Source organism: Falco peregrinus, chromosome 12 (genome assembly GCF_023634155.1).
Source record: "Falco peregrinus isolate bFalPer1 chromosome 12, bFalPer1.pri, whole genome shotgun sequence".
NCBI lineage: Eukaryota > Metazoa > Chordata > Aves > Falconiformes > Falconidae > Falco > Falco peregrinus.
This window is the reverse complement of record NC_073732.1, coordinates 1,863,478-1,891,117: the sequence shown is the minus strand read 5'-3', so window position 1 is coordinate 1,891,117 and position 27,640 is coordinate 1,863,478. Positions and strand designations below refer to the sequence as shown.

General features: G+C 47.7%; 1 protein-coding gene across 1 annotated transcript; it reads left to right on the top strand.

Moving 5' to 3' along the window:
• Positions 1-10,822: 10,822 nt before the first annotated feature.
• A4GNT (alpha-1,4-N-acetylglucosaminyltransferase) lies at positions 10,823-26,923 on the top strand. The gene is given in 5 exon segments (XM_027791981.2): positions 10,823-10,925; positions 23,659-23,879; positions 24,631-24,665; positions 24,667-25,078; positions 26,039-26,923. Coding segments are annotated over 5 exon segments (1,383 nt in total). The 3' UTR covers positions 26,651-26,923.
• The last annotated feature ends 717 nt before the right edge of the window (positions 26,924-27,640 follow it).

Below are 27,640 nucleotides of genomic sequence, written 5' to 3'. Positions count from 1 at the left end.
TAATGCTAATTATTTGCACTATCCTAACTGTACAAAAGTGTGTTATGGATCACTAACAATAAGATTAAACCATCATATTTGATGAATGCTTGAGGAAATTTGTCTTTAGGTAAGTAAGGATGCAAGACAGCTCATGCAAACTCATGCCCAAAACTTTAAAAATGGTCCTGTAAAGTCATTGTTGTTTCCTTCACTGCAGGTTCAGTCATATTGAGCTTTTTTTCAAATCCATAGTGACGGTGACTACATTGGGTGGTTTTGCCTCATTACCAAACCTCAGACGGTCCGTGACAGGCCCTTCATGGCATTCTGTCCCAAAGGGACAAGCCAGGAGGTCAGTGATGCTGTGGCTTGTGCATGGGAGGTTTGATGGTCAGAAAGCACAAGGCTGCTTCATGACATTAAGGTGAGCACATTTCTCTCCACCTCAAATAAAGGAAAATCACACAGATTTTTTTAGGGTTTTGTTAGTTTTTAAGAATGAAGAGAAAAGCCTGCAAAATCCCAGTTCTTCTGGCTCCTCACACTGCCTCTCCCATCCCAGTTTCTCCTTGATGATCTTTCCAGTTCCTAGTTCTCTGGGTCTGACCGTCCACCTACATCCAGCCCCACAGTGTCATGGGGATGTTGCTCTTCACTGGAAGGCTTCGCAGTAACGAGTGCTTACTTTCCTGTTTAGCAGCAAAGGTCTGACTCAGGCAACAGGGGTATTTATCTTCTTTTTCATGTGTTTTTTGTGGCACTGCATCAAATGGGTTACTCATGTCCTGACTTGCTCGGAGGGCCTTTGCGTGAGTGAGAAAGCATCTTTCTGTGTCCACTGAAAACATTAATGGAAATCACAGTGTTATGGATCTTCCCACCCCCCTGCACCTGGAGAAACCGCCTCTCCCTCCTGCTGCTGCTCAGCTTGGTGCTTCTGCAGCTCATTATCCTCTCCTTTCCCTGTGAAAATGCTGAGGGCTTATGAAGTTGATGGTTTGAAGTACTAGACCATGTCAACAGGCTCCTTAATGTCTTCTTAGGGAGGCTCAGCTCCAGGTCTTGAGCCCTTCTGTCTGCTTGTGCCTTGGCTCAAGGAGTGGGTGGGAAACCAACCCATTTGCTCCTTTTTTGAGTGAGGTCTTCAAGGCTGGAAGAGGTTCATCTTGCTGAGCTTGTCCCTGTTGCACTCGTAATGCAGCTACCCCGCCAATTACTTTTTTAAAAAAGAAAAAAACATTTAGCTGGATGTTTGTCCCATAATCGGTACCCAGAACAAGCCATACAGTGATGGCACACTAAGCTTTGCAGTTGGCAAGCGTTCCTGTGGCTTCCTCACCCGTAGCTCATTGGTCCCTGCCAGCTGTAGGCAGCAGGCTCTTGTGACTAGGTAACATCTCTGACTTTGCAGAGAACCTGAAACAATGACGCTGGGATGTGAACCATCTTCATCAACCACCTGGATATATCAACACCTGGATATATTTACATGCCCCCACAAACACTCTTTTGGCAGATTAAAAGAGGTGATGTAGAGAGAGACAGGAAGAAGTAGGATGAGAGGAAGGACTGCATGTTGCTGGGCTGAGTGAAGTGGAGAGGAAAAAAAAGAAGAAAAAAAAAAAAAGAAAGGAAGAAACAGAAAGAGAGGCCCCAAAAAGCAAAACTAATGTTTCAGAGGGGAGCATATGGGTGGGCAAAGAATGACTGCACCTAAAACATCTGATCATGTCTAACAGCTGTCTTCCCATACTCCAAAACACACTTCTCCCAGTTAACATTATTTGCAACTCTGCTATGAGTTGAAGGGAGAAGACTTCATATTTATTATCACCTAAATACCTTGGTCAGAAATCCAGCTGCAGGATGGTTTTGGCTGGCCAGTTCTTCCAGGCTGGTGTGGACAGCCAGCTGCTGCCAAACCCAATTGCCAAATCCTGCCGCCCTTCCCCTTACTGGTGGCAGTGGTTGGAGTCTCTCCCCTCCTCTAATCAGTTAGCAATTTTCACAAGGAACTTAATTATCCTGGAGACATCATCTGCACACCCAAACGCTTGTTGAAATAAGCCACAGTCTAGAAAGGGTTACGGGAGAGCTTGCCAGCCAGCATGCCGTGCCAGCCTCGCTACCTTCAGAAACCAGATTGAAAATGTGGAGGAAAAACAGCACAAAATCAAAAAACGGCTAATTTACTAATTACAATAACAATAAAATTCGGTCATTAAAAAAAGCAGTTAAAGCTGCAAACGAACAACTGCTTCAACAGTTATCCATAACAGCATTTACAAGGCCCAAGTTCTCAAAACCCATGAAAATGAATAGCTCAGGATATCATAAATTTTATACTGCTCCCATAGCAAACCTGCACACAGTATACCAGAAAATGTATATTTCATTACCCCTCAACAGCCTGAGCTCCCATGCAGACTGCAAGCATTCTTTTCAGTGTAATTTTATAATACTCACACAACTCAAAGCCTCTTTGTAAAAGAAACATAAAAATGATGCATGCGCATATTAAAGGCTCATATTTATCAGTCTCAAATGTAAGTTCACGTACATGCTTAATGTTACCATAAATCAACAGCTCTCTCCATTAAACCATATATGTAACCTTATTATCGAGAAAAGCTATTTATGAACACTAGAGCAAGTAATCCTACCATCATTTGAAAAAATATTTGTTAAAAATATTTCCTATCTGAACGCATTACTCAAAGGATACATCATGAGAGCAAAATAAAAACAAAACCCACCACTTAAAAACACGTAAGGACTTCTGGCTCAAGGAGACGGTATTACGAGGAAGCATTTGTTTCACGTTTAATGAAAGCAGTGCCCTTAGCTAATTGCACTCCTCAGGTGAGTGTTTGAGTCTTTGAGGATCTTCCATAAAGTTTGGACAAAAGGAAAAAACTCGTTTTGATGGTGTTTCAACCAGAACAGTAACTCCCTTTGCTTCTGTTGAAAATCAGTATTTCTTATTAAAAAAAAAAAAAAAAAAAAAAAAAAAGAAGCACGTGAAAAAGCATGAGCTGTTGCTTCTTCATGGGGTAAAGAGGAGGCAGAAGCAGCAGCCTGTCCACCATGGGCTACCCTTTGCCACCAGGGAGCCACTTCTGCTTCTCAGGCTGGGTAAGAAGGGCTCCAGCCGTGGTGAGAAGAAGAACCACGTCTCCCTTCATTCCTCTCCAGCTCCAGGCAGAGGCTGATGTGATTTTGGGGCTTGCAGGGAGGGAAGAACAGCTCCCCGCAATCTCAGCTGCAGCCTCTTGCTAATATTCTGCGACTATGTGGCTAACAGCTCATTAGTATTGAAATTGGTTCATACATAGTTCACTTGCAATTTAGGTTCCAATAAGCTTCGTATTTAGACCCTGCAATGCTACGAACTTACACCCAGCTAAAATCTGTTACAATGCTACTGCATAGACATGCAATTTCATAGAGAGATAAGATATAGATCTGCTGTACTCTGGTGATTCTCTTTCAGAAGTGCACCTTGTCAGGCCATAATTTGATATTCTTTTACCATTTCTATAGGGGGGGAAAAGCCCTTTAATTTAAAAAAAAAAAAATCACATTTTCACCCTTTTGTTCAGTAATGACACAAATAGTAAAATGTTCAGATTACATCAGGGAATGGAAAAGCCCCATGGAGAAAAGACACTGACAAAAGCTTCATTTTCAGGTAAAATTGCATGAAGCTTGGGGCACTGCATACTCTTAGCAATGTTGGTTTTTTTTCCCCGCCCCCGCCTTTCAGCCCCATGCATCCCTCTGAATGTTAATAGATTTTACAATGGGACGTTTAAAAGGACTGCAGAGAAATAGGGTTTTATCCTCTCTAACGTCTTCCAGAAATCTCAAAGCAATTTACAACTGTGAATAATATACAAGTAGTTTGGTGAGAGTGGGGGCCAGCAAATCGGATGCTGACTCCAGCTGGAGCTCGCATCCTGCTATAAAATCTGTTTTAATCAGGAAGCTTTTGGTAATATATATATATATATATGTGTGTGTGTGTTTTATTTTTCCTAAAGCTGCTTGGTATTTTCTACTCCTGCCTTGATAACCATCAGAGAAAAAGCGCAGGGGGCAGTCCAAAGGGTGATGTCCTTAGCAGGACACCGCCAGCGAATGGCGCAGGCTGGGATTTAAGAAGTGCCAGGTGAGGTGTTGAGTGTGGGGATGCCACAGTCTGAGGACAGGCTTGGCACATCTGTGGTGCCTTGGAAGCTGGGAACGGGCTGTATGGAAGGGGTATGTGACTCTGTTGGAGTGAAGAGACAGCCAGTGCCTGGTTATAACGTCGGAAGGTGGTTTTGAAATGGCACCTGTAGGAAACAGCCCTCATGGCCATAGGGACTGGCAGGGCAGCAGCTCAAGCGGAGCATTCCCAGGTTGGTTTGCACGGTAGATGAGTGTTTTGCAGTGACACTGTGCCCCACAGCCCGTGGCCAGCCTTCAGTGCTTAAGTTCCCACGCTCACGCCCCCGGTGTATTTGCTGGGGGGGGGGGGGGGGGGGCGGCGCATTGCAAACAAACAGCGGGCAGATGCACAGCCAGCGCAATAAGAGCCTGGGGTAAAAGAAGGGGGGGTCGGTGTGAAATCCCGAGATCAAAACACTGGGTGTGCAGAGGGGATGGTGAGAACATGTACCGTGTACAACCCAAACATCACTTTGGTTTCATCTCCCTGGGCAGCACGTGGCAACTTGTTGTCTTGCAACAGTGAAAATCATCGTGTAGGGCCCTTCTTCTGTTTGCATGTGGCTGTCAGGCAAACTATTGGATTTTGCTTCAGATCTGTACCTTTTCCAGGAGTTTTCATCTGCCACCAGATGGCATGGGGACCATGGAGCAGAGGAGTGTGGTCCTGCTCATGGAGGCAAAGTAGCCAGGAGCTATTTGATGCGTTTCCAAGGCCACTGCGCTGGTTTGGGTTTGGACTGCAGGGAATTTCGGTCCTGGCTTGTCAGGAGACTTCTGGCCCCTTGTGTCAGACTGCATCGGTTGGGATCACCCTGAGATGGGGATGTCTCGGACTCAAATAGAAGAACTATGCCAGGATGCCAAGAAATGAGTCTGCACTTGCAGGCAGTTCCTTGAGGGGCACCACTATTGCTCTCCCAACCCAATGGGACCTCTGGTAGCCCAAGCACAGCTCCTTTCAGGAAGGTGATGCCCACTACCACCACCCCACAAGCAGCACCCTATACCCAAGAAGGGCCCACAAGGGATATGGTCAGGGAGCAAGAGCCTCTTGACTGTTGTTAGCTCCAGCAACTTTGCATGCACAAACCCTCCTGAACCTGTTCACCCTATTCCAATGCAGGGCCTAGCTCTAATTAGGCTTTATGAGACCAAGAGGTCATTAGCCTGTCCCACCTGGACAGAAGAACAGCCCAGGTTATCTAAGCAGTATCCACCTGCACCGGAGATATTGCAGTGCTGGGAGCTCTGTGTTATAAACAGCTTCTTTTTCTTCCCCATCTAGAGCTCATGATTTAAACCTTATCAATGCTGCTAAACTTTTTAATGTATATCAATTGGGTAAAGTTCACAAACAAAGCAGGAATCGATTGGTGGAATAATAAAGTATTGATCACGTTGACTCTAACCGATGAACCTTCAAATCAATAATGAACACAGATCACATTCCCGTAGCACATTCAGTTACTGTTCACTTGGTGGCACACTCCTTGGGATAGCAGGTGGGAAAGGAAAAGCATTTCATAGCTCCACGTGTCTTGCAAAGCACTGCAGCAGGCACTGCTTAATGAATATGTTTCTCTAGGCACCAAGCACTTCTCAGATGGGCTCTCCATTTCTGTCATCACCCTCTTAGCCTTTTCTAAGCCTGCTTCTGGCTGGAGTTTCTCTCTGAAATGCTGACAGGGAGGAATACGCTGTTGCAGTTGCCTGTGCAGTGTATGAGTATTTGCCTACCTCTACCAGGAGTCCCTCAGCTGACGTGTTTCAGGGCTGCGTGTATGGTTTCATGGCAGAGTCACCTGAAGGGTTTGCCACCTAGACTGAAAACCTGGTCTTTTGCTTGTCAAGTTCTGGGTTTAAAGCATAAAGTTTTCTGGGGGGTTCCCAAGACGAGAGGGGCATTGGTATCAGTACTACTTTTGATTGCAATAGTATTGATTGCACCAGTATTAACAGGCATGAGAACAACAGTGTATAAACTGGACTCGGACAGGTTTAAGATAGGAATGCGAAGAAGGTTCCTAATCATGAGGCTCCTGAGGCTTCACGTGAGCCCTTCTGGAGAGAGAAACCTCTTACTTTGGGTGTGGGTACAGTACAGCAGCGTCCTGCCCGTGCTGGGCTGCACTAAAGCCCACCAAAAGTCAGCTGTGCTTGGGAGGTACAGAGGAACCGTATTCCCTTCAGTCCTTGCCATGCCACAGCCCATACCGTCCAGCCAGTGCAGCAAGGCCAGACCGGCTCACAGCCAACCCCTAAAGTACGTCAAACTGCAGTTTCCACCACCCGTGGCTTGATGCTGGAGGTTTTACGCCTTATGCTCCCTGCAGTCTTTGACGTGCCAGTGCAGGGGTGCTGGGGGTGGGGAGTGGGGGGTCCACCCCAGCTGGCGTCTCACCCACCGCTGCGGGACTCTGCAGAGAAGGAGGGGCACGTTTCTCTCTGCCCTCCATTGCTCCCCACAAAAATCATGAGCTATTTCGTTTTCACACATCAGAGAAGAAAGCTGCCCACCCTGCCTGGTCCAGGCAGGGCTGTGATACCAAATCGTTCTTTTTAGAAGAGCATTTACTGTTTCCAAAGGTTTAAGAGAGCAGGAGGTAGCTCATTCGGTTATTCACTTGGACTCGGAGCTGTTACACACAGATCTTAATGGATAGTATTGATTGAAAGAAACAAAGCAGCAGTTTTCTTTCTTTCTATCAAGGGACTTCTAGGCTAAGATGAGGAGAGTTTGCTGGCTTACACTCTTAATGACAAAATACCGTATTACAAGGTCCCCAGAAGTCTCTCAGGATAGCACAGCAGTGAGAGAAAGAAATGTGCAAGGTGTTAATAGGATAACAAATTAATAGAGAATAGGATTAGCAAGGGACACAGGCTGGTACCAGGGCTCCCGAGGTCTCTGGTGTTAAGGTTTAATCCATTCTTGGCACGTCATCCTCACTGACAGATGAACACAATGGGAACCCACCTGATTCCTGGTGCCACTGGGATCCCCAGTGGCAGCTGGGACAGCGACGGCATTGTGAGCAGCCAAAAGACAATTTTAGGGGAAATCAGCGCCTGCAGTACCTGGAAAGCCAGTGTCATTCTGTCATGTAGCATCTGAAAACTGTGATGAAGCAGCCGGCTTGGAAACAGTTTTAAAATCATTACCTGACTCTCAGTTGTCCCATGCAATTTTCCCATCCATCTGCCAGTCATTTTGAAAGGTCGAGAGCAAGGACGTGCAAGTCTGGGGACCTGAGACTCAATGCTGCATCTAAATCTGGTTTGCTGCCATCCACAGGTGGGTGGCCCTGGCCACCAAGGCTCCCTGAGCAGACCCTCCCCACCTGGACAACTGCCCGGGCATGCCAGGGTTGGCCGTCAGCCATCAGCCACTGCAGAGGTGGCAGTTGAACCCAAACACGTTGCCATCGCCACCTTCCTCACCAAAAGACTCTGAGTCCCACCTCCAGCTTCAGGCTTCTGGACTTGGCAGAGGTTAGTTTTACCAACGGAACAGCCCGTGGCCTTTCTCGTTGCTGCTGAGGCCACCAGGAAGGCGATGCAAGCTGTGATGTCTGTGCTGCCTGTTGTAGTTCAGATTTCCAACCACTCCAGCCAGTCTCCCCTAGGCAGCTTTTCACACCTCAGCCCTCGGCTCCAGCCACCTTGGGTGCCTTTGACAGTTCTCCTGCCTCTCATAAAATATCGATCTCGGGCTTTTAAATGAGTGAGAGACACCATCCACAAGCTGTTCTGTCCCTACAGGCTTGAAGACAAAAACAAAAGAGCTTTCACACCTACTCTGCTCTTGACAGTGAGGGGTGGGTCACAGAATGGGACCTTTCATTGCCTTTAACGATGATGCTGATTTTGGATGGGCCCTGAAGGTCACTGAAGTTTTGGAGAGATAAGTGCCCCCCCAGCCCCCTTGGCAGTGCTGCTCGGTTGTGAGTACAATGCTCTGCAATACTTCATCCAGCGCTGCAACACCTCCTTGACAATATTCTGCCTCTCCATGACTTTGATGAGTCACTTATCATCTCTGCTTTTTTTTTTTTTTTTAAAGGGCCCCCTGTCTTTCCTAGATCATGTTAACAAGACAGCTATGGAGAACAGTGGCCCTAGGGGTCTTCATTAGTTCCTCCCAGATTTATGTTCCTTGCCAGTTTAATACAGTGTTTTGGGCATGGCTGCACAATGGTGGGGTCACAGTGAGTTTCCAGAGGTCAAGACCTTGATCCTTTTATTTATAGCTAAATGGGAAGGGAAGCTCTGCAACTGTTCGGCTGTTGCAGGGCTCCAGTAGGAAAATGCAGACAAGAGCGGGGGATACCTGCACAACCACATCTGGGATCTAGACACTGCTCTCAGGTGTCGTAGGATGGAGCTCCAAAAGATTTACAAAGCCAGCGTTTGCTTCTACAGGAAAATGTGTAGAAGGTGGAGGCCAAATAGACTCATATTGCTCAAGGGTGTGAGATCCATGTGGCTTTTCAGGTGGATCCCAGGAAGGGAGCCCCACTTCCTTGTACCCCTTAGAAACACAGATCCTGCAAAAGTTTTACCTCCACCATGCTTTGGAGGTGAACACACAAGGGAACTCGCACTCAGACTCACATTCAGTCCTCCCAGAAGACAGGTGAGCTGGAGACCTGAGCATGGTCTCCAGCCCAGCCATCCTACACCTTCAAGCATTGCCCTGCAAAGCAGGCTGCCACGATAACTTTGTTCTCTTCTCACTGTTTTATTTCCCAGCACAGGCAGCTTTGCACTGCTCATTTTATCCCCATCCCCATACACACTTGCAAGCGTCCCCTTGGTGCCTCACATCACCTCCCCTGGTACAGCTGACCCCATCTCCATGGGGGACCCTCCAGCATCATCCTTTTTTTTTTTTTCTTTTCCCCTCCAGATGCTTTCACTGCTGCTGACAGTAAATTGGCTCTTGGATAACAATGGAAATGCTACCACCTTCAGGCTTGCCCCACACCTTTCCTCTCCCATCACGGCCAGGGAAGCTCACACACCACGGGCACCCTCAGTACCAGGTCTACTGATGAGGCCAAAGGCTAATGAGCAGGTTACCAGAAAAAGCCCCTCCCCCTCATCAAACACGCAGCTAGGAAAAATAATCACGGCTGTATTCAGATAAATACGTTTTGATTTACACCACTGGGTCCACACTAATTCGGAGCAGCTAAGGCCAGGCTTGTGTAAGACTACTATAAAAAGAGATTCTGCCTACCAGCCCTTCCTCTCTTACAGCTCCAACCCATAATTTAGTAAGTGATAGGTGACCTAAAGGAATTCCTGGGTAGCTGTAAAACATGAGGGAGAAAGAAACAATCTTATTGTGTAGGCTACCACTGGTGAAGAAGTGATTGCACTGGTACTGGAAAAAGGTAAGAAAGTAACAATAATAACGCATGAACATCAACATTCAGGAGGCACCATAATGGCTAATGGCTGAATGAAGGTTACAGTGGGCTGCTAATGTCGACATTTCTCCGAAACAGCATCCTTTGGCAAATTCAGTACTTAAACTCCCCCTGAACACTTATTAAAACTGACAAAATTGTTGCAGGTTTGAGGAATAATGAGCTCCTCCAAGCTTTTTTCAAAGAATTAAAGAAAATCATGAGTCCTGTCCTCGGATAAATCTGTGGCAGCACAGGTGAAACTCAGCATCAGCTGTTTTCCTATTAGATGTCTCCAGAAGCCTCTTGTTTGCTTGGTATCCTCTGCTTTACTTTAGATTAAAACATTTCCAGTACACAGAAAGGGCCGGAATGGGATGTATACTTAGCTCAGCCCAGACGGAGCAACCCACTGCTGCCTTAACTAGTGAATTCATAAAGATTTAATGTACCTTCCATACCTTCCCATTTGAGAAAGGAGCTGGAGTGATCAGATGTGATGTGTGGGGAGAAGCAGCAGCCCAAAGCATTTCTGTGGCCCTCTCCAATTTCTTGTTTAATATTAATGGGAGCGTTTTATGCTTATGTAAGTTAGATACATGCCAAAGAAATTTGAATCAAGGTCTTAATACTTAACGCAAACATATTCCCTGCTGTTTTGCAAGGTTTAAAAAGGTGATCAAGACTTATTAGGATTAAGGGCTCATTTCAGCTGAATTGATCAGATGGCATTTGGGTGTAATTTAAGCTAAAAATACAGGGAAGGGATAAGCAGATTTTATTTCTATATAAAATTGTCTCCTCCTCTCCCTCTTTCTCTGCCATGCACACATGCGTACAAGTTTGCACTTACCCTGAGCAACATTGCCTGGGTTTGGGCTGTTTTTTTGGTTTTTTTACACTGGGAAAGGTTATTTGGACTGGATCTGCAGTGAAGATAGCAATGCCTTGTTTCTCATCCTGACGTATTCAAACGTGTTCCCTTCCCCTGTCACCTGTGCCTTTTCAGTATCACGACATGAGGGCTGATTGTCCGGAGCCACATTGCTTGAGCCACGCAGGGACTGATTTAGCTTCCACCATCATCGTCGTTTCACAGTTGCAATCACTGATATTTCTTGGAGTACATACCGAAATGTGTTCAGACAGTGAGAACTAGAGCCGGAACAGGAGGAGAGGGATGCTCTTTGGTGGAACAACATTGCCATCTCATGGTGCAGGTGCATCCCTACAAAGTCTGCAGTGATGCTCCCGTTCACAGCATCCAAGGTCGCAAGCTTCGAGCGCACGTGAGTCACGCTGCAGAAAATCCAGGTAAGTAAGCAAACTTCACAAGTCTGCTCCCAGCCGTAGAGATGGAGGGACTTTACCAGGATCAGTCTCAAGACAGGCGTTTTGGATGCCCACCAGCAACCTCTCGCTGGTCCCCCTGTGACAGTCCTGCTGCTGTCTCTGTGCCAGCCCCTGCTCTCTCCACTTCAGAGTTCTTCTGTTAATTCTCATTTTCTCAGGCTTCACTAATAATTTCCCATGCGGCACCATATCAAATGCTTTATTGAACTCCAGATAGATTAGATCTACCAAATTTCCCTTGTCTGGAAAACCAATTATCTTATCAAAGGAAGATGTCAGCGCAGTCTGGCACAAACTGCCTTTGGTAAACCTGTGTTGCACTTTATCTCATTTTTCTCAGTGCCTTTAATTAATGTTTCCTTCAGAATTTGTCCTACAATCTCATGTATAACTAAAAGTGGGTTAACACATCCATAGCTGGCTAGCTCATGCTTTTCATTTTCCTTATCTTCCCTTACTTTCCTCATAATCCACTTGCTTGTAGGGGTTGTCAGTGCCATTTGACCTGCAAAAGTCATTAGAAATCTCTGCTCTCCCCTCTGCACATCATGTGCCACTTTTCCCCAAATGGGATGAAGAATTCCCCAAGCCCTCGGGCTTCATCTGGGTCCCCTCCAGGGTCCTGCTTTCAATGCAGATGTGGCAGCTTTCACTCCCCACCTCTTTCTCCAGGTAACTGTCTGCCTTCACTTTCCCATCCACATCACCTTTACCATCAAAACCTAATTATCTGTTTAATTTGGAAGGAATGTTTTGATTACTTTTTAGCTTGGTCTTGCTTTTGCTGGCTAGCTGCCCCCCTTTCTGCCTACATTGATGTATTTCACTAAGGAAACTTTCAATGATCTTCTTTTCCCATTGCATGTGCATGGTCATGCTCAGTCTCTAGCGTTCCCCTGACTTTGAAGGTGTACCTTTCTGTTGTCCTGATGTTTTTGTCCATCCCTGCCATCTCTCCATCCACTCTCTCTAATTTGGAGCTCATAGACTGGTTTGAGTTGGAAGAGACCTTTACAGGTCATCTAGTCCAACACCCCTGCGATAAGCAGGGACATCTTCAACTGGACCAGGTTGCTCAGAGCCCCATCCAACCTGATTTTGAATGTTTCCAAGTATGGGGCATCTACCATCCCTCTGGGCAACCTCTTCCAGTGTTTCACCAGCACCATTGTAAAAAAAATCTTTTCCTTATATCTAGCCTGATTCTGCCCTCTTTCAGTTTAAAACCATTACCCTTTGTCCTATCACTATAGGCCCAATTAAAAAGTCTGTCCCCATCTTTCTTATAAACTCCCTTTAAGATCTGGAGCCTATGTCGGTCTCCCATATGAGCACAAATTTCCAAAGAGTGGGAGCAGAAGACAAGGGATGGCCGCAAATTGTCCATGCAGGATAGATCTTCATGCTCAGAGACACCTCTGCAACTTCCAAGTAATTGCAAAAATTGTTCTTACCTTTGGGAGAGAAGAGGTCCTCCTCTAAACGCGCCAGTGCAGTGTTGCTCATGGGAAGGTCTCATACCATCTCTGATGTCATGGACACACAAGTGGTCAGCAGAGCTGAAAGCAAGTTCCTTGTGTATTTTAGCCACCAAAATGTAATTCTGATTTTTCTTATCAGATCATGACATGCCATGACTGAAATGAAGGTAACATGGAAGTGAATGGCTTCTCCACACTGTTGCAACAGACCAAGTGTCTGTAACTTGCAGAATTATTCCATATTATTGCAGAGGGAAATCCTGAATTCTGCACAGAGATATGCTGAGTTTATTACAGTGTGGCAGTGGAGTGAGCTGTTGTCACACTGGGGCTGTAAGTTTAAATTTTGCTTAATATTTTTAATAGATGTCCCCTCCAGCTATCAATGGGTTCTTGCTCAGGTAGGCTGGGGAACTGAAGATGCTCACAGTGATCATCTTTGCCATTGTGCATGCCTAAAAAGCCCTGCAAAGTGCAGCCTTCCCAGCAGTCTGCTAGTTTTGTTTTGGCAGATGCTCAACCAAATGTTGCCTTTTGGCACGGTGGGATCCCAACTTTTTTAAATCCATCCTGTTGGACTCATGTCAAAATATGCTGACAGATAGATTGGGACTCTTGGAAATTCTTGTGTTTTTCTAGTTTTCTATATCAGAGTGCTGGGGCAGCTCTCTGGATGAGAGCACCATGATCACATGAGAAGGGAGGTCAGGACGGCGCTGGGGCTTGCTGATCACAATGGGGGAGAAATAACTGGGGTGAAGAAGGACTCATTACTTCCACCACAAACCTTCCTGTGATGGCAGGGGAGACTGGGCCATGCCAGCACAGTCACTGGAGTGCCTCCCAGACAGCTCTGCAGCCCCTTCTGCCTTTTTTCCATTCCCCAGGCTGTCAACTCGCTGGAGGAAAGCCATCTATCACAGCTCATCCAGTCAATCCACTCGTTACCTAAATGTAGCTTACAAGTGCACAATTTATGGTCAGTTGGTCCCTCTCTCCCGCTCTTTGTCAACACACGGCATTTTGTGGACAAGCTGGTGAGAATAAAGGCTGCGCTAGGGAACGTGCCCAGGCGCAGGGAAAGACCAGCCTCCAAAGTACACAAGCCAAGGAGGCACACGGGGGCCATGGGAACAAACGGGCTCGCAGGTGCGGATAAGGGCTTGGAAGCAAGCAGCCTTGCCGTCCCCCTTCGCAATCTTCAGATCAGGAAGTCATTGTGCTGAGATTTGTTTTCCTTTCCGTCCTCTGTACATAGGATAAAGCAGGCAGAAAGCGTGAAGCTGTTATTAGAGGCAGCACTCCAAGAAATCAAGAAAAATTTCACAGAAGCATGAGTCATGCCCCAAACTAAATATACCTGAAAAAAACTGGTAGTGTTATACACAACCTTATAATGACTTTATTCCTGTGGTGATCGTTGCTGCTGTTCTGGTTAATACCTTTCTCACTTCAAAAAACCTAACACAACCCTCTAGCAACATCTACAGAAATATTATTTGCTTGTATTATTCTTTAGGTGGTTCCTGTGCTGGAGGCAGTAAGTAGTTACAATCACTCAGTACATAATAGAGAAATTCATTCCAATAACAACAACAACAACAACAACATTTATTATTTTTGAAATATGAATCTGATGAATTCATGAATATAGAAAGCTCTTGTTGCTGGCTTTCCACAAAACGGTAATAAAATCAAGCATGATTCTTTGATAGACTTTTTTCTGTAGGTTTCTAATGCACTTACTCCAGACGTGCACCCATCACTGCTTAGCGCCGAACTGCTTGCCCTGCTCTGTGTCTGGATCCACATTCTCGCAATGACAACATGGGACCAGGCGTGCCTGCTCGCCCCGGGGTGCAGGCAGCGTTTTCCCTCTGGTGTTACCCAGGGGATGGCATCAGCTGCTCCGTCCCCATTGAGCAGGGCACAGGGAGGGCAGGGATCAAGGTGGGGCAGACCAGCCCGCTCAGGGCACTGTGCTAACAGAGCATTTACAAATGTTTGTCGTGTTACAAAAATGCTTTTTCTTAGAGGCGAAGCAACCACTTGTCTGGAGTTTTACCATTTTTCAGTGTTTCTCTTCTTGAGGGGCTGGGAGCTGTGTGGGGTCCAGCAAAGCCAGGCTTGCAGCAGTGGGTCAGACCTGGGTGGATTTGCTCTGGATCACCCTGCTCACGTGTGAACAGCCCGCAGACCGGTGATGGGCTCTCCTTTGAGGCGCGGGTTTGCCTTGCAGGGACTGAATCCTGGTGGCTGAAATATAATCTGTGGCATGTAAACTGGTAGCTTACACTGGCTCTGGTCAGAGGAAACAGAGCTGTTCCTAGGAGGAGGAGACTTTTAGAAAATGGTTTTGGCAAGTGAGGCTGCCGAGGTCTAATGGTATTTGCACTCTGATATACCAGCACAAAAAGCCTTCATGAGCTAAAGGCAGATTTAGCAGCACTCCCAGTTAGCCATCTCCCTCTGTACTATACTGACAACAGCAACTCTTCAGTTAACAACCCCTTGTAAAAAAATGAAGGCTGTCCAATGCAGAAACACTTAAAATCAGTTAGTTCCCCGAAGTCCTGATATGACGATGTGTAAATTAATATCACAAAAGCTCACTAAATTAAACCAGAGGAAGGCTATAATACTGCATGTGTGTTTGCAGGGAGTGATGGTATCACAGGCTGAGAAGCTGCAAAAAGCTTCAAGTAAAATTAGGCATATAAAAGTAAACTCTTCTCATATTGCAGATATGGTGGCTGCCTTTTCAGTCCTTAAACATGCTTTATCTCTAAAGCTGTTACGGACGTTGCAAGTGTTAGAAACACAAACATGGAAGCCTGTTGTGGTTTAACCTCAGCTGGCAACTCAGCCCCACAGAGACGCTTGTTCACACACCCCCGCTTGGATGGGGGAGAGAATTGAAGGAGTAAAAATGAGAAAACCCGTGGGCTCAGATAAAGATAGTTTAATAGGTAAAGCAAAAGCCACACACGCAAGCAAAGCAAAACAAGGAATTCGTTGCCCACTTCCCATGGGCAGGCAGGTGCTCAGCCATCGCCAGCAGGGCTCCGTCACGCGTCATGGTTTCGTGGGAAGACAAACGCCATCACTCTGAACGTCCCCCCTTCCTTCTTCTTCTCCCAGCTTTATATGCTGAGCATGGCATCGTATGGTATGGGGTACCCCTCGGGTCAGCGGGGCTCAGCTGTCCCACCTGTGTCCTCTCCCAGCTGCCCCAGCCTGCTCGCTGTGGGGTGGTGTGAGGGGCAGAAGCCTTGGCTCTGTGCAAGCACTGCTTATCAAGAATAAGAACATCCCTGGCTGATAAACACTGTTTTCAGCACAAATCCAGACCGTAGCCCCATACCAGCTACTATGAAGAAATTTAACTGTATCCCAGCACAAACCAGCACAAAACCTTTAAGCACAAGTATATTGTTTTGCAATTGCTTGTAATTTGGCACAATTCAGCTCCTTGCTCTCCTTCCTCTGACATTTTTTCCTCCATCCATTAGTGCCTATGGCCCTGCCTTCCTCTGAATTGACTGACAAGCTTGCCTTTGAGAGATGTGGCTCTGGGTCCCCATACCACAAAGTGATATGAGCTTCACTTCTTTTCTGTCAGTATGCATGTAAGATGTAAGCGGTTTGCTGTTTCCCAAGCAACAACTATTGATTTTTTGTAAATAATTAAGAAAGCATTATTTTATAACTTCCCCGTTGCTCAAAAGGATCAGACGAGTTTTCTACCATATCAACTTAATTCTAAAACAGACATAAGCTATCAGTAAATACCAAAAGCTATACATGCTGGCAGTTAACAAGAGCAAGTAGGATGCCTAAAGGGATTAGTCTATGAAGGGAGCAAGTCCAGGCACGTTTCTTGCCATATTTGTAAACGTTCAGGCTGCTCTTCCAGAGCTCTTATTCAAAACTGAGCACCATGGGGACAGGAACGGTTTGCTCACCTTGTCTTGGCTCTTACAAGGCCATAGCTGGCTACTGCATCCAGCTTTGGGCCCCCAGGATAAGAAAGACAATGGAAAACTAGGAAAGGTATAGTGGTGGGCCACCAGGATGGTTATGGAAGGCCACCAAGAAGGTTACAGAGGATGTACAAGGAGAGGCCAAGGGAGCTACATGTGCTCAACCCAGAACAGAGGTCAAGGGGGTCTAGCTGCTGTCTCTCCCTATTTAAGAGTTTCTAGGGAAGGCTGAGCCAAACCGTTCTTGGAAGTGCACAGCAAAACCGTGAAAGGTGATGGTGAAAGGCAGGGCTGAGCACAGGGCAATGACCACAGCTCCTGAACGACGGGCACCTGGGTTTAATTGCTGTAACTTCTTGAGATGGTTGTCCGATGGGCTGAAACTTCCTAGAAAGAGGTCTTTGGAGTTCCTTTGGCAAACAACATCAGTTGGGTCATTTGGGACAAATGTCTGTTTTTCAGAAGGGAGATAAGGGAAGTGAGAGCAGGTGATAAGCCCCAAGGAACTTATCTAACCCCTGTGCTTGGCGGTGGTCACAGGCACAGACCTGAGCCGACCTTTGGTAAGGTTTAGAAAATGAGATGGTTTTTGATACTATTTAATAACCTGGTTTAGGTGATGCTGAGAGTATGTACAGAAATATAATAATGTGTTCTGCTTCTAGGTGAACACCAGTGCCTTCATGGCGTGCTTGCCTTCATGGCTTCTCTTCTGAATCGGTGAGAAATCATCCTTTTGAATGCTACTGGGGCCAAATCCAGACCAGCAACTGCTTGGGCTCATGGAGAGCAGTGCTCCACCTTTGCTGGAGTATCCTCAAGCAGCCACGTCAATGCACTTCCATTTCTGGAGGAGATCTCCAGAGCAGGTATGTTCATCCTTTCATGGAGCAAAACTGAAGCAGATTCCCAAGCTCAGGAATAAAATGAACCTCATCTCTGAGTGGAGCAAGGGTGATTTTGTAGGATTACTGTCTCTCAGGTTATTCAGGATAAAGAGAAATCTCCACAGGGTCTCTGCTATGGAGAAGATGAAGGCTTGGGTGGGCTCTAGAGCAGAAAGCCAGGCTGTCCCAGTAAGCACTGTTCCTGCTCCAGAGTGTCAGGCAAAACAGTTGGACATTTGCAGCCCAAACCACTGGATGTGCCACTGGAAGTGGCTGACATTGCATGTGAACCAAACCTGAGCAGGCAGACCATAGGCCAGAGCTGGTGCAACATTTTCCCTGCAGCCGTGATGAGTCTTCTGTGGTATACAAGGCTGAAATGTCCCTCTGCACTTGTTCGATGTGCAGCAGTGTGGACAGGTGATGGGAAAACATGACTTTGTCACTAGTCACCTTGCTGGGAACTGGGGCCTCACTCTGCTGCAAATTGCTTACGTGACACAGGGGTGTGATTTTTGCCTCCCTTGGCCATGCCACCAAGCCCTTGGGGACGCAGAGGCACCTGGCACAGGCTCTGCCTGCAGACTCCCATTTTTCTGGCTTCCCATGCAGCAAAGCAGAAGATGGCAATGCAGAACAGCACCAGGATTTTGGCTCCTTCCTGTATTTATTTTTTTTTGGGGGGGTGGTGGTGGTGTGTGAAGCACACAGCCATCTCCGTCCAAGTAACCTGACAGTGCCCCATTCACCAGCACAGCCCCCAGTTCCACACAGACCAAGCTCACTAGTGTGTGTGAGCCTGCTTGTCATCCCCCCGCTGCCTTTTTCAGCAGGTGTTTGGGGACCCAGACTCGCTGGGTTGGCAGGGCACAGGTGAGGCCATGGCAGTGGCATCTGCCCATCGTGCCATAGAGCAGGAGCATGAGGCAGAGTCCTGGTGAGATGCTGGCAGCCCACAGCATCCGGGTCGGGGGCTGGGAGGGTATAAAGAGGTTTGCCTCAGTTCATCTGACATATTAAGCGAAAGGATGAGTCCAGCCCTCAAAAGCATGTTTCTGAGGCAAAGATGCTCATTTGGGAGATCAGAGCCCAGCCAAACCCTGGAGCTCTTCCTGTAGAGGTGCAGGGGTAGACAGAAGAATCCCCTAAGATAAATAATCCCATTTCTGCCTTCAAGTGAATGCTCCCCACAGCAGCCAGGGCTGCGGGCAGCCTGTATTCATGCACAGCCCTCTCACTTTCTGCCGCACATTGAGCCTGTGCATTTTGGCTCACAGTTTCATCTCCCCTGTATGCTGGTGGTAAGGCTGCTCCAGGCTGTAACTTTACACAGCCCCTTCTGCAAGAATGAGTTGCATTGAAAATTCTCCTGACTCCAGGACAGGGGCGTCAATAGCACATCAAGGCAATGGGGGGAGCTGGGGCAGGAGAGGGATGTGCGAGACAAAAGCTAGGCTGAAACTTTTAATAACAGCTGCCAGCTGCTCCTGTATGATCCCCTGTATCAATGAATCCTCTAGGCTTAGCAGACACTATGTACGTGCACTAGGAAGGCATGGATGGATGGACGGATGGACAGACGGACAGATGGATGGATGGATGGATGGACGGATGGATGGATGGATGGATGGATGGACGGACGGATAGATGGACGGATGGATGGATGGAAGGACGTGTTCATTCCTGGAGGAGGTCCCAGCTTTGGAGCTGGACACTGGCCATCCTATTTCCTTGCAGGTCAGACTGCAAACAATGGACTTGAGCGAGTGTTTGCCACAGGAGAGCGTTTCTCAGAGAGGTGTGTCAGGGCATGGGGGCTCCTCACTTACATCATTGCCCAAGGGATGTGTTTGGAATTGCAGCCCTCCTGGTGCGTTCACCCAGGGCGCTATCTGCTGATTAAGCTGACTATCTCGATAGCTTTCCGCGGGGACTGTTTGCTCTGCCTGGCTGTGGCAACTTTAGCTGCTCTTGCATCCTCCGCCAGCTCTATGCAGCAGGAAACACGTCCACAGGAGTGCAAACAGCCAGGGGCAAGTCCTTTGCACCCTGCCACAGGGCACAGCAGGAGCCCGAGCTGGCAAGGAGCAAACGGGAACTGCCATATTCAGTGGCTAAGAGCAAGCAGGCTGGCTTTTTGGTGCCATCACAAGCTGCGGGGAGGATGAGCTGAGCGCTTTTTGGTGGCTTTTAAGTACTAAGTGGCTGCTGTTAGTGGAGAGAAGTGTTTTTCTGAGGGGCAAATGAGTGTTTTTGCCATGCTTGCATGTGCACAACATGTGGGGCTGCCAGCACTCGTCGGTTGGATGGTAAATCTGGATATATAGCCTTGCCAAAAATCAGGAGAAGGGAAACAGAGCAGGAGGGAAGCTGCAAAGAGCCTGATTGCTATGGGTGACTGGGAGCCAAGGGCTGCATCTGGTCTTCTCCTCGCAGAGGCTGAGCAGCACTCATCCAGCACAGGTCAGGGTTGCAGGAGGGATATGCTGGGGAGTTCTCTGCAGCACTATAGCTCCACCTCTCCCTTACAAATCCTGCTATCCCAGCACAGGATGGGCACAGAAGTTCATACCCCTTAGACCCCAGGGCCAGGAAAGCTCTGGGGGATCCTTCCAACCTTAGGTGGGTCATCCCAATCCTGGGGGCACCTGATGGTGCTCCTGTACCCCTCAAGGCATCCGCCTGTGGACAGGTTGTAGGGACAAGCAGAGCCTCTGACAGATCAGCAAACCTCCCCACCTGCCTGATCTCTAATGAGGAGCTGGGCAGGCATCTGAGCTTGTCAGGCAGCCAGTTCAGGATGTGTTGTGTTATTTGGGATGTGTTTGTGTAGGAGGCCCTGTTGTTGCCTTCCTTGAAAGTATTCAGAGCATCAGTGCCACCCCAGCAAAGTCGTTCGTTGCTGTAAGGCAGAGAACGGTAGTTTCCATAAGCACAGTTCTAGATACAAAGAGAAAAGGCTTAATATGCTGCAAACCACCCCAAAAAGGTGATATCAGTCTGCCTTTTGGCACCCACTTTGCTCAGTTCTACCTGTCTCTTGTGACCCTGGCAGAGCGGTGCAGCTCACATTTGGCTGCCCAAAGGACCTCGCACTGCGTGCTCCTGTGTGCCTGCACCTTTGGAAACGCAGCCCTAGCTCCTTGCTCAGCCTTATCTCAGCGCAACAAGAATGCAAACACCAGAGCTGGTGGAGAGCGAGCCATGAGGCTGCTCCAAGCCCCAGCAGAAGATAGTGGAGAGGCAGCGCAGCTCCGCTGGCACAGGCAAGGGGCTCTCCACCGGCTGTGGATACCTTCCAGCGTGGTTCGGCTTGGCTTTGCTTCCCAACAGATTGCACGCTTTCCCTGCTTTTTACAGCCAAGAGGTCAGTTTTGCTTTATCTTTAAAAATGTCAGGTTGTAGAATCAGAAAGTGGATGAGAAGCCATGTGGTAAGAAGCCACTTCTTTGTATGTGTTGCTGGAGGTCGGAATGGCTGCATTAATTACAGTCTGCAATGAATACTATATATTCTTCTACAGGCTTTCCATTTGAAAGAGGTTTCCAAATGTGCATGGTGTTAAATCTGTAAGGAAGTTGGCTTTGAAGTGCACGCACGTGCGCTAACTTGATTGGAGTTGTAATTTACTCGACCAGATTCTGTAAAGACGTGAAAATAAATCAGCGTAGGTTCAAGCGATGCTGCATGTGTTACAAACAGGGACTGCCTTGGGGTTATTCCCTGCCAGTCATCCAGTTGGGTGGGTGCAGACCCAAAGGCAAACCCCACCAGTTCTTGGAGGAAAGCCGCAGTGCTGGGGATTGGCAAGAGGATGGGAGTCTCTCTTATGAATCCCAAGGGATGCCCAGGAGCCATGGGAATGAGGTTTCAGTGACAGTGGAGTTTGGTGTTGCCATAGGACTCTGATCTGTGCATTATTTACCAGTGGTGCGTAAACTGTAGTTCTTGTTGCAGGTGACTGGCTTCAGGTAGTCTAAAACTCAAATCAAATTTAAACTGAAGGGCTGTGCAAACTAAAAGCTGCAGGCGCTGTTATTTTTTTATTTAAAAAAAAATCCTTTGGGCAAATGAGGAGGAGACTTAGTCTCCGTGCAAGGTGAAGCCATGTCCCGAGTCCCTGTGAGTCGAAGACCCCGGGGGGGCATCCCTTTGGCTGGGCTGCTGCAGGGACCCCAGCATCTGCGGGGCCAGGCTGTGAGGTGCTGGGGGTGCGTGTGGCTGGAAGCGCCCCGGCGGGCTGATTTACTCCTTTCAGTGGCATTTACTGAAAAATCCTGCTGTACCTTCCTGCTGCACGTGTCTCACAGACACCTCGGAGGAATTATCACACAGCAGTAACAGCACTGTAGTGTGCTGACATTCGTAGTAATCTCTCTTGTAGTCTCCCACCCGTTTTCATCCTGCACTTGAAATACTGAAATTGCCCCGAGAAAAGAAATATCTTTACAAGATGGGCCATCAAGCCAGCATGCCGTCTGCTGCATCCAGAAAAGCAACCCACTCAGCAGGGTAATCTATTCAATGGCTGGGATTTATTTTTAACATTCAGTTCTGCAGTCCTTTTAACTTGAGCAGGGAAGTGAACATTTTGATAACAGCAGCCTCCAGGTCAAATGTGATGAGAATTCATAACTCGCCACATAGGGGTTTTGGAAAACCAACCAAGCAAAACAATTTCCCAGAATGAGACGATGAAGATTCGTGTTCCTCTTCACAATGTCGTACACAGAGCCAGTATCTGTTGGAGTGTCTACTTATTCTCTCCCCACAATTTGCAAATAAAATGCCTCCCAGACTATTTTAAATTTGAACAACTATTGAGAGCACGGCTTTGCTAGGCTGCTCATAAAGACCTGAGACGTCGGATCTTTAGGCCATCAAAGAAGAAATATTAATCCGGTAATGGGAATGTCCTGATGGTCCCATTTCTAATCAAAGCAAAGCCTGGGTTTTCTGCTTCAAGCAAACATTGCCAAGAGAGTGGCATCAAGATTTAAGAATTGCAAAGAAGGGAGAGAGGGAGCTCCCATCCCTGGACTGCACCGGAGCAGCAGCACAGAATCAGCAGCAATTTAGGTCAGAGCTGGGACTGGGGGGGGAAAAAATAAGTCTGATAATCTGGCCAAGGACTGGCGAGGGAGCTGCTGGGGGGCAAGTTTTCCTTTCTGTTTTATTTTCAAATGGCTGGAGTAAGTCGGAAGCATGTGTCTGAGAAAGAGGCAGAAGGGGAACATGGAAGGAAATTTTGTAGTTCAGGTAATGGAGTTTATTTTAATCTCTCTGCTGCTGGTGTTTCCTGAGGCTTGTCATGCTGGGCTCAGCAGAAGGCATTCATGCTGCACCTGAACGTCGCGGGGGCTGCGGCACTCTGCAGCATCGGCTGCCTTGTCGGCAGGCTGGGGGACAGGTCATTTCCAAACTCCTTCTATTTGCTCTTTGTTCCCCATCTTCTGTCCAAATCCGATATCCGCAGGGAGGGCCCTGCACGGGGTGCTGCCTCTCACAGCGGGGGCTCCTCTGCAGAGTGCTGGGGCAAGGAGAGAAAGTGGGAAAATGACAGGAAAAACAGTAATACTAACACAGCAGCATCCCCTCCTCTGTAGGCTGCTTTGTCCAGCAGATCGTACCCACAGCCACACTGGTGCCCGGTGGCTGTAGCACTGTCACCTGATTCACCCTGGCATCTTTTCCCATGCTGTTGTGGGGACCCAGGGGGCAATGAGAAACTGTGCAGTAGCAACGGCAAAGAAGAAAATCTGCTATGCAGCATGGAAAGCTGTGCTGATGGGAACAGTCATTGCTTTAATATTTAATTTGATGAGATCTAGCTCCAAGAAATGGTTCAGGAGCTGCCACAGCTTCAAGCACGTGCTCAGCACTTGCAGGGGAATTTCCACGGGGTTTGCTGTGCTGCAGACTTATCTATATTCTGGCTGGGTGACATGGTAATGCATCTCATTAATTATCTGAGCACACAGAGCTGTGTTTCCTCCCATTCCCTTTAATTAAACAAGCTTTAAACACTTCCAGGGGTCACCTGGACATTTGGTTGTCATTCAGAGTGTCTCCCCTCTGTTGGACCCTAGCTCATGATCTCTGCAGAGCAAATGTGGGCTGCTCAGAGGCAGCCGGGTGGCGTTTCAGGAGGGAATTTCCTTGCGTCAGGAGTCTGTCAAACAGTGCAATGCTGATAAGATTCAATCCTGCCTCTCACTGGCGGGAACTCTCCAGTGCTGTACAGGCTTGTGTTGAGGTGAGACCAGGAACGAGGAGCTAGGCCAGGCTGATGTAGGCATGAGATGGGTCTCACCTAAAACCTCTCCCTTTTTTGTCCTTTTAGGTGGATCCCATTGGCCCAAAACTGTTTCTGAGACTGAGATTCAGCTTGCAGCAGAGCCAGTTTTCCTCCGTGTACCAGTCTCCTGCCTTCAGAAATCCCTTTGCATGCTCTAGACATTTTGGGTGTCTTCACTGGGGAGCTGGGCTTTAAGGGAGCATGATTGCCACCATGACGGCAAACAAGCAAGATAGAAATGTGGATTTGTCAGAACTATAATCCAGGTACGTCCTAGTTCCTTGCTTGTACAAAACCATCTGCTTTCTATCCTTGCATCTGCCTCTCTCTGGGTCTTCTGCAGCCACATCCCTTTAGGGAGTCCCTCATGGCCTTCAGGGTTGAAGTGTGAGCAGAAGGGTCAGACTGGGAAAAAGACTTTGGTGCCTATGTGCCAATGTTTTAGCTTTGGCCAACACATCCCAAACTGTAATCATGATGTTCCCTTCACTGACACGTACAGTCCCCTTGGTCACCTAATTCCACTGCACATTTTGCTCCTCTGATCCCCTGGACTTCTCCTGCAAGTAGACGAGCAGTTGGCATGATGCTGCAGGGATTGGGAAGTCTGCTACACCAGCCTGCCCCAGGGATGGGCTTGAGGGTCCTTGCCTTGGCATGGGGTGAGGTGATCCTTCTCACCTTGCTCTCCCTGCTCTCTTCCTTGGTCCTTCCCTCTCTGCCAACCCAATGACTGCATAGCTGTGCCATGAGACATAGCTGCATGTCCCTCCTCCAAGACTTCTCCTGGCCCTCCCTGCCTGGCTGGGGGTGAGGAGGTGGGACCCCAGCACTTCACCCCACAGGGCAGAGCCCTCTGTACTGTGAGGCATCTCACCACACTTGTCCTTGGGAAAAGGCATGAGCTTCACCAAACTGCCTTCATGCTACGCTGTCCAAAGCCACGTCCTACCATTTCCCAGTCCTGCTAAGTAATAACACTGGCATGTATTTTTGCTGTTCCTTGTCTCTCCTTAGCATCCATGTCTGAGGCATGACCCCAAAGGCCAGGGAAGCAAGAATGTTGAAGAAAATGCAGATATGCCTCTGCTTCTTCTTTATCTCGGGCATTTTGTACGAGATCTCACTGCTGTCCAGCTGGTCCTTCTCCCCTATGCCTATGTCCAAGCACTTCTTGACACCTGAGCAGGTCTTGAACCTCGGCAAAAGCATCATTTTTCTGGAGACAACAGAGCGCCTGGAGCCACCCCCACTGGTGTCCTGCTCCGTGGAGTCTGCCGCCAGGATTTATGAGGACCGGCCCATCATCCTTTTCATGAAGGGACTTGCAAACGACACAGCACTGGACTTCAATTCCAGCTATGCAGCCTTCTCGCTTTTGTCTTCTATGAAGAATGTCTTCATTTTTCCTCTCCAGATGGAAGCTGTCTTTCAGGAGACCCCTCTGTTCCAGTGGTACAACGAGGTAATCATTATAATAGGGCGAAAAATCGGGAAATGGGAAAATAGTTATAAATAGAGGGGGGAAGAGTCTGAAGTAAGCTTAGAATGAAAGGAGGAATGCAGGACTGACTATGCAAAATCAGTCACTTTTATTTTTTAGTTCAGAATAGATGAATTTTGGCCATATTTTGCAGTGTGGTCGTCTATCTGTTTGTTGAACACATTTATCAGCATTTTTCCTCCTATCTGGAGAATCAGATTTTTTGGCAAACAAAACGTTGGTAAAAATAGATTGCATACGTGTTTTGATAAAACATCACTTAATAATCTTTCTCAACAGAAGCTGGTTGAACAAAATGTGCTGCCTGAGTGCTTGTCAATGCTGCCATGCACTGACAGAGCCCCTAGTAGATATGAAGTGGGAGAGATTTCAGTTTTTGTAATAGCAATGTGCAAAACTAAGGTGGGACCTTGTGAGCTCCACCCTGGAAAGAAGTTCCTGGCAAACAGCTTGTGAAGTAGCTTTTGTCAAATTAATTTGGCTCCATCTCTGTGCAGGGCAGGCATTTTTCTTCCAAATTCTTGCTTCTCCCTGCAAAAACTTACTCCAAATACCAACAGTTCAAATGAAAACTCTCCAGCCTGTTTCAGAGAGCTCGGAGTGATCAAGGAGTGTGTTAAGTTGGTTGTGTCCGACAGAAATAGCAGGCAATGATTCATGGTATCATTGATTTAACATTGTAGGTTCCATCAAAACACCTGTGAAATGTTCCTGCACTCATTTGTATTAACGAAGCATTGCTCTGCACTGCTCCCTTATCTTGCTCCAATAAAATTCAATAGCTGGAGGGAGGAAGAAAAGGCGGTCAGTGACATTTGCAGGTGTGCAGGTGCAGTTTTATGGTGCCATTTGCAGCCCAATGGATGGATGTGGTCTGTTCTCTGCCGGTGGCATCACTGTCTCACCTTTCTGACTCTGCAGGTGGTCCCGGAGCAGGAGAAGAACTGGGTCCATGTCAGCTCTGACGCAAGCAGACTGGCGCTCATTTGGAAGTATGGAGGTATCTACATGGACACCGATGTCATCTCCATCAGGCCCATCCCTGAGGAAAGCTTCCTAGCAGCACAGAAGTCACGGTTCTCCAGCAACGGGATCTTTGGCTTCCCAGCCCACCACAAATTTATTTGGGACTGCATGGAGAACTTTGTTCTCAAGTACAATGGGTACATCTGGGGGAACCAGGGGCCCTTTTTAATGACAAGGATGCTCAAAACCATCTGCAATCTCACAGATTTCAAAGGCAGCGAGGACCACAGCTGCCAGAATATTTCCTTCCTCAATCCCCAGCGTTTCTACCCCATACCATATCCAGCCTGGGGCCGGTACTATGAGGTGTGGGACAAAAGCCCCAATTTCAACCACTCCTATGCGCTGCACTTGTGGAACTTCATGAACCGCAACCGGAAAACTGTGGTCGCGGGCAGCAACACGCTGGCTGAAAAACTGTACAAAACCTACTGCCCCACCACCTACAAGGACCTGATCCAAAATGCAAAGCTGAAAGATTTCACATACTCTGAGGACGCTGCATGACATGGTGTAAGGAGGAGGGGGGTGATCTTTCCAGCCCTCCCCGTCCTGGGGCCAAAACACAATCACCACTCGTGTCAGCAGCTGGCTTTGTAGGAGAAAGACAGACCTTTTGATAACCACCATCCCTACTCCTTTGGGAGGATAAGAGGCTTGTGCAACATTGTGGTGGCTGTCCATCGGGTGTAGCCTCCCACGACGCTAAGGACACCTTTGCCTCAGTTCTGTTTCCTTATAGCTGCTCCTGAACCAAACCTTCCTGCATCAAATGGACTTACAGGCTTTACTAGGGAGCTTTTCCAAGGGAAAAGTTCCTAAAGAGATGTGGGGCCTCCTGGGGGGAATTTTGTCTCTGCACCTCTTGGCGCTATTGGCAGCTACCCGTGCCAGAAGAGTTGCAAACAAAATGGGCTTTGGACAGTGTTGAAGCCTCTGAGGCAAGTGTAATGCGAATGTATAGCAAAGGATGGATGACAGTAATTGCTAATGAAAAGAAGCCCAAACTGTCTCTTTATTAATCTGTGTTTTTCTCACACAAACTTTACACCCTACGTTTTTGAGAGGGACCTTACCTGTGCAAGGGAAAACAAAACGGTTAATAAACCACCACTCCTCTGAGCTTGCTTGCTTTCCCCTGTGCGCCTCTGGAAAATGAGTTACATTTTTCAAATGTTTGTGCTCACGCACCTTTACATTGGCTTCTCCTCGGAAGGGACCGCGCTGTGCCACCCCCTGTGGTCGGCTCTGGCTGCAGAGTCACATCTGCCCCTGGGAAGGAGATGCTGAGGCACCGAGAAAGGATAAGGATGGCTCTGCTGGGCTCCCAAATCCCTTCGAAATAAATGGAGTTCAGCTGCTGATATGGAGAAATACTGTGAAATGGGGACAATGGACATCGATGGTGATTGTATATGTCTGCTCAAGGAATGTGGGTATGGTGACTGGTCATGGGTGTGGTGTATGGTCACATAGTCACACAGCTTTGAGGAGACA